General features: G+C 57.0%; 1 protein-coding gene across 1 annotated transcript; it reads right to left on the bottom strand.

Moving 5' to 3' along the window:
* Positions 1–701: 701 nt before the first annotated feature.
* Positions 702–5,255, bottom strand: RRAS (related RAS viral (r-ras) oncogene homolog; the record flags this gene model as incomplete). The annotated part of the gene is made up of 6 exons (XM_008048405.2): positions 702–1,070; positions 1,145–1,263; positions 2,662–2,770; positions 2,870–2,972; positions 3,091–3,178; positions 5,145–5,255. Coding segments are annotated over 6 exons (615 nt in total), but the record flags the coding sequence as incomplete, so codon positions are not given.
* Between the last annotated feature and the right edge of the window lie 2 nt (positions 5,256–5,257).

Genomic DNA, 5,257 nt, shown 5'->3' with positions numbered 1-5,257 from the left:
GTGTTGCTGTTGTGGGTGAGGAACTGAGTATTTGTATGTTTGTTTGTTTATTTTGAGTCACAGTCGCACTCTGTCACCCAGGCTGGAGGGCAGTGGCACACTCACGGCCACCGCAGGCTCGACCTGCTGGGCTCAGGCAATCCCTCCACCTCAGCCTTCCAAGTACTGGAACCACAGGCATGTGCCATCTTGCTCGGCTAACCAAGCTAGTCTCAGGCAGTCCTCTTGTCTCTGCCTCCCAAAGTGCTGGGATTACAGGCGTGAGCCACGGCGCCCGGTTATGTATTTATGTTTTAGGAGATGGGTCTCACTGTGTTGTCCAGGCTGATCTCCAACTCCTGGCCTCAAAGAATCCTCTCACCTCAGCCTCCCAAAGTTCTGGGATTATAGATGTGAGCCTTCACACCTGGCCCAGGAATTGAGGTCTTTTGTTTTTTGGGTTTTTTTTCCAGTCAGAGTCTCACTCTGTTGCCCAGGCTGGAGTGCAGGGGCATTTTCACGGCCACTGCAATCTTGACCTGCTAGGTTCAGATGATCCCTCCACCTCAGCCTCCCAAGTAGCTGGAACCATAGGCATGCCACCACACCTGGCTAATTTAAAAAAAATTCAAATACAATTACAGGATTGAGCCTGTAATCCCAGCACTTCGAGCACTTTGGGAGGCAGAGGCGAAAAGAAAAGAAAAAAGCACCTCTCAATATTGGCAGTGATGTTTATTTTTCTGGGGGAGGGAAGTTATATACAGCAGTGACCCAGAGCCCCTCACCCCCACCAGGGGCTTGGGTGGGGAAAGGAGGCGTTGGCAGAAGGCACACAGTGGTGATAGCCCGGAGGAGGCCAGGAAGTAAGGTGGAGGAGGGTGTAGTGTGTCCTGGGAGACCCAGATGAGGCAATGGAGGCCCTGCGAGGGCCTCAGGTCACACAGCAGGATGCGAAGGCAGCTGGTCCCAAGAGCTTGTGCGGGTTGCTTCTCTCTTGCCTCGGCTACAGGAGGACGCAGGGGCAGCCTCCACCTTTCTTCCTGGGGGCGCTGGGAGGGGTGGGTGGGAGCTCTTGTTCCTGGTATTTCCTGTCGGAAGAGGCCGGTGAGTTTGGGCTTCAAGGAGCCAGGGACAAGGACAACGGGAAGGGGACTCAGCTCACCGGACAGCCCGCACCAGCTGTTCAAAGGCCTCGTCCACATTGAGACGCAGTTTGGCGGAGGCTTCGAAGTAGGCCAAGTGGTTGGAGGCACTGAAGGCCAATGCTTCTGATCGGGGGACCTGGTGCCAGGGGAGACGGGGGTAGGAGTCAGGTCCTGGGGTTCATGGTGACCCCAGAGGGGTGAGGCACACAGGCATGTTGTATGCTCTAGGGGAGGTGGCCTGCTGTGGGAAACCCAGTAAAAAGGGAAAAATCCCAAGTCGGGTACGGTGGTTTACATCTGTAATCCCAGCAGTTTGGGAGGCCAAGGTGGGAGGAGTTCAAGGCCAGCTTGGGCAACATAGCGAGACCTTGTCTCTACAAAAATCAAAAAAATTGCTGAGTGTGGTGGCGTGTTCCTGTAATCTCAGCTACTCAGGAGGCTGAGGCAGGAGGATCGCCTGAACCCAGGAGGCAGAGGCTGCGGTGGGCCATGATTGTACCCCTGCGCTCCAGCCTGGGAGACAGAGTGAGACCCCAACTCAAATAAACAGATAAATAAGGAAAGTTCCAGAGATCATCAAGGAAGACGGGGGTTGGGGGGTGCTTGGTGCCATCGCAGTGCGGAGTCAGCGTAGGTTTCAGGGATGCTCACCCTACTGTGCATCAGCTAACCAGGGGTGAGAGAGGCCGAGATGAAGGGAGGGTGTTCCTGTTAGAGGCCAGGGAAGCTCCAGAGTCTGGAAATCCCCAAAGGCTTAGCCTAATAGCTGAGTCTGTTTGGACAGTATTGTGAGGGATATGGTGGGAGTGGGGAAGGGAAGAGACACATGCCATGCGCAGTGACTCAGTCCTGTAATCCCAGAACTCTGGGTGGCAGAGGCGAGAGAATTGCCTCAGTTCAGGGGTTTGAGACCAGCCTGGGCAACTTGGCGAGACCTCATCTCTACAATAAATTAAAAAATTAGCCAGGCGTGGTGGCGTGCATCTGTAGTTCCAGCTACTTGGAAGGCTGAGGTGGAAGGATCGCCTGAACCCAACAGGTTGGAGCTGGGGTGGCCTTGAGCGTGCCACTGCACTCCAGCCTGGGCAACAGAGTGAGACTCCGATTCAAAAAAAGAAAAAGGAGACATAGCACTGGCACCTGGGTGAAGAACTGGGGAGCCATGGAAGGGCTGTGAGCAGGAGGGAGGGGGTCCAGGGTGGGGTGGGAGATGGCTGGAAGGGAGAAACGCAAGGCTGGGGCAAGGGTCCAAGTGGGAAAAAAGGAAGGGACGGGGCAGAGTCAGGGCTGGCTGAGGGGACCAGCTGGCTTTTGTTCTGTCCAGCCACCTCTCCTGGGGACCCTTGTGTCCTGGGCGCTCTGCTGGGAGATGCTGGGGACCCAGAAGGTCCAGTTTGCCGGTGACACGTCTAGGTGAGCAGTGTGACAACGGAGGTCACAGGAGCCAGAGGAGAATGCTGGCGTGGGGAGAGGTGGGCTAGAAGGAGTTTCCCAGGCTGAGATGGGGTTCCCAGGGCAGAGGGGAGCCCCAAACCTGGCGCTGCGTCTCCAGATCTGCCTTGTTCCCAACCAGCACGACGGGGAAGTCGTCGCGGTCCTTGACTCGGAGGATCTGCGTGAACAGCTTGCCCACTTCATTGAAACTGCGAGTGAAGCCAGAGGCGTGAGGGCCGGCCAGCCGCTCGGCTCAGGTCCCGCCCACTGCTCCCGCCCACTGCTCCGCCCCGACCACCTCTTCTCACCTCTGCTGGTCGTTAATGGCAAACACCAGCAGGAAGCCATGGCCGGCACGCATGTATTGCTCTCGCATGGCCCCGAACTCCTCCTGGCCCGCGGTGTCCAGGACTGTGGAGATAAGGAGAGAGGCTGCCATGGAGACCTGGCTGTCCTCAGTCACCCCCAGGAGCCCCCAGCTCCCACCGGTACCACCCGCAATCCGTTCTCCGTTCCCTGCCGCCCTCACTGTCCAGCCGGGCCGGGATGCCGTCCACGGTGCAGATCTTCGTGTAGGAGTCTTCAATAGTGGGATCGTAGTCAGACACAAAGTAGGACTGGTAGGGTGGGAGAGGATAGTTACTGCAGTACCCCGGCAGAGAGGATGAAGACCTGGCCTCTGGGGTGCCTTCCTTTGCGTGCTCTTTCTCTCTCGAAATCTCTGTCCACCTCTCTCTGGGTCTCTACTCCCCTTTCTCGGGTCTCTGTCCCCTTCTCTTTGAGTTTCTGATCCCCCCTCACCCCACCCTCCAATCCCCTCTTCTCTTTGAGTATCTTGATCCTCTCTTTCGGGTATCAAGTACATCTCCCGCACAGCGCTTACATCCTGGCTGTGTGACATTGATCAAATCACTTCCCCTCTCTGAGCCTCAGTTTCCTCACTTGAAAAATGAGAATAATAGCAGCACACCCATCCAGCACTGGTGAGATCAAAGAAAATCTCCGTTAAACATTTAACATATCAGATATCCCGAGCCTTTGTTCAGACTCTGCCTGTGTCTATCTCTCCCTCCTCATCTTCTCCCCTGTTCCCCTCCTCCTCCTCAGGCCGCCTCCAGCACCTCCTCCCTGGGGAAGGTCCCAGTTCCAATCCGGCTGCGGAGAAGTGCCCCACCCTCGGGCTGGCCCCTCCCTTCCTGCCTGGGTTCTGCTGCCTCCAGCCAGGCCTCTGGCCAGCTCTGGGACTGCCCCTGGGTGCAGGGGGCCCAGAGCTGGGGCCTTTCTCTATACAGGCAGGACTCCCGCAAGGGGACTTGCTGGGGTCGCCCGAGGGGTCTGTGGTCCAAGGGTCTCTGCAGTAGCATATCAGGGGCACTTTTCTAGGTTTTCTGGGAGGTGGAGAGGGGTTTCCATGGGAGTGGGGTGGGGGTTACCTGGGCAAGGGTGGAGTTTCAGGAGAGAAGGGATGATTTGGTGCTAGGGGTCTGTAGCTGCATTCTGTCCTGGAGAGAGGCTGTAGGGACCAGGTTTTGGGCAGGGTTGTGGGCTCTTGGGGGGATTCGGGGTGTGTCTTCAGAGCCCACCCAGAGAAGCTCAGGAGTGAGAATTGGGGACCAGCCCTGAGGTGACTCAGGGGCACTTGGGAGGTTTGGCATAGTATAGAGTCTTAAAGATCTTGAGGCGCATTTATAGGGTCAGAGAAAATCCCAAAGAGCAGGTCTTTTTGGGGGGTGTCAAGAATCTGGTGACTTCTTCCGTGGAGATGATTTGGGGGCTATACATGGTTTCTAAAGGGGTTCAGGGAGTTAGAGCAGAAGAAAACTCAAGATAGAAGAGTGGAGTGGGAGGGTGGCGGTCTGGTTCTTGAGGACTGGGGGACTGCCAGGACTTGGGGTCTTGGAGATTTCTGAAATGGCCAAGGGGCAGATCTTTTTTTTCCCCAATCTCTTGGGTCTGAGGAGAAAATTTTCTCAGAGTAGGGGTTAGAGGGTGACTCAGGACTAGGTAGTGCCAGAAGAGTTTCAGGGCCAAGGTCTGGGCAAAATTTCTAGATTCTGGGGGAGGTTGCTGGAGAAGGAGCTAAGTAAGGATTCAGATTGGGAGAATCTCAAAGATGCCGGGCACAGGTGTTTTCCCAGGGAGGCTCTGGGTGGTTCAGAGGGGAAGCTGGGGTCAGGATTTGGGGGAGATAGGGCTCCGGGTGGATGGAGGTGGCACCGAGGGGATGGGGGACCCGTGGGAGTACTTAGGGTCTGAATGGGGTGACTGTTCTGTATGTAGGGAGCTCCCTGGAGGTGTTCAGGGCCAGGTCAGCCGGGAAACAGGGTCTTAGGTAATGGGGGGAGGGATGGTGGGTATCAGGATAAGAGTATAGGAGGAAGGTCCCGCGTGTAGGGGGTGCAGCCTCTCGGGAGTTTAGAGTCACAATCTGAGGGGATCTTTTAAGATTAGAGAGCCTCACAGGAGGGTCTCAGTGATGGGTCAAGCGGAAATAGGGGTCTCGGGGCTCAGTTCTGGGTCCCTGGGGCCAAAGGACTCAGCTCTGGGTTCCGGGGGGCACCCTCCCGGGTGAGGGCCCGCTACCTGGATGAACTGGATGGTCAGCGCGCTCTTGCCCACGCCGCCGCCGCCCACGACCACCAGCTTGTGTGTCTCGCTGGGCTGGGGGTCCCCGGGCCCCGGCCCCCCGCCCCGGG

The sequence above is a fragment of the Carlito syrichta genome, unplaced genomic scaffold (assembly GCF_000164805.1).
Source record: "Carlito syrichta isolate Samal-C Ts95f unplaced genomic scaffold, Tarsius_syrichta-2.0.1 Scaffold123410, whole genome shotgun sequence".
Lineage (NCBI taxonomy): Eukaryota > Metazoa > Chordata > Mammalia > Primates > Tarsiidae > Carlito > Carlito syrichta.
Note: the sequence above shows the minus strand (reverse complement) of the source record. Positions and strands in the feature narration are given on the sequence as shown.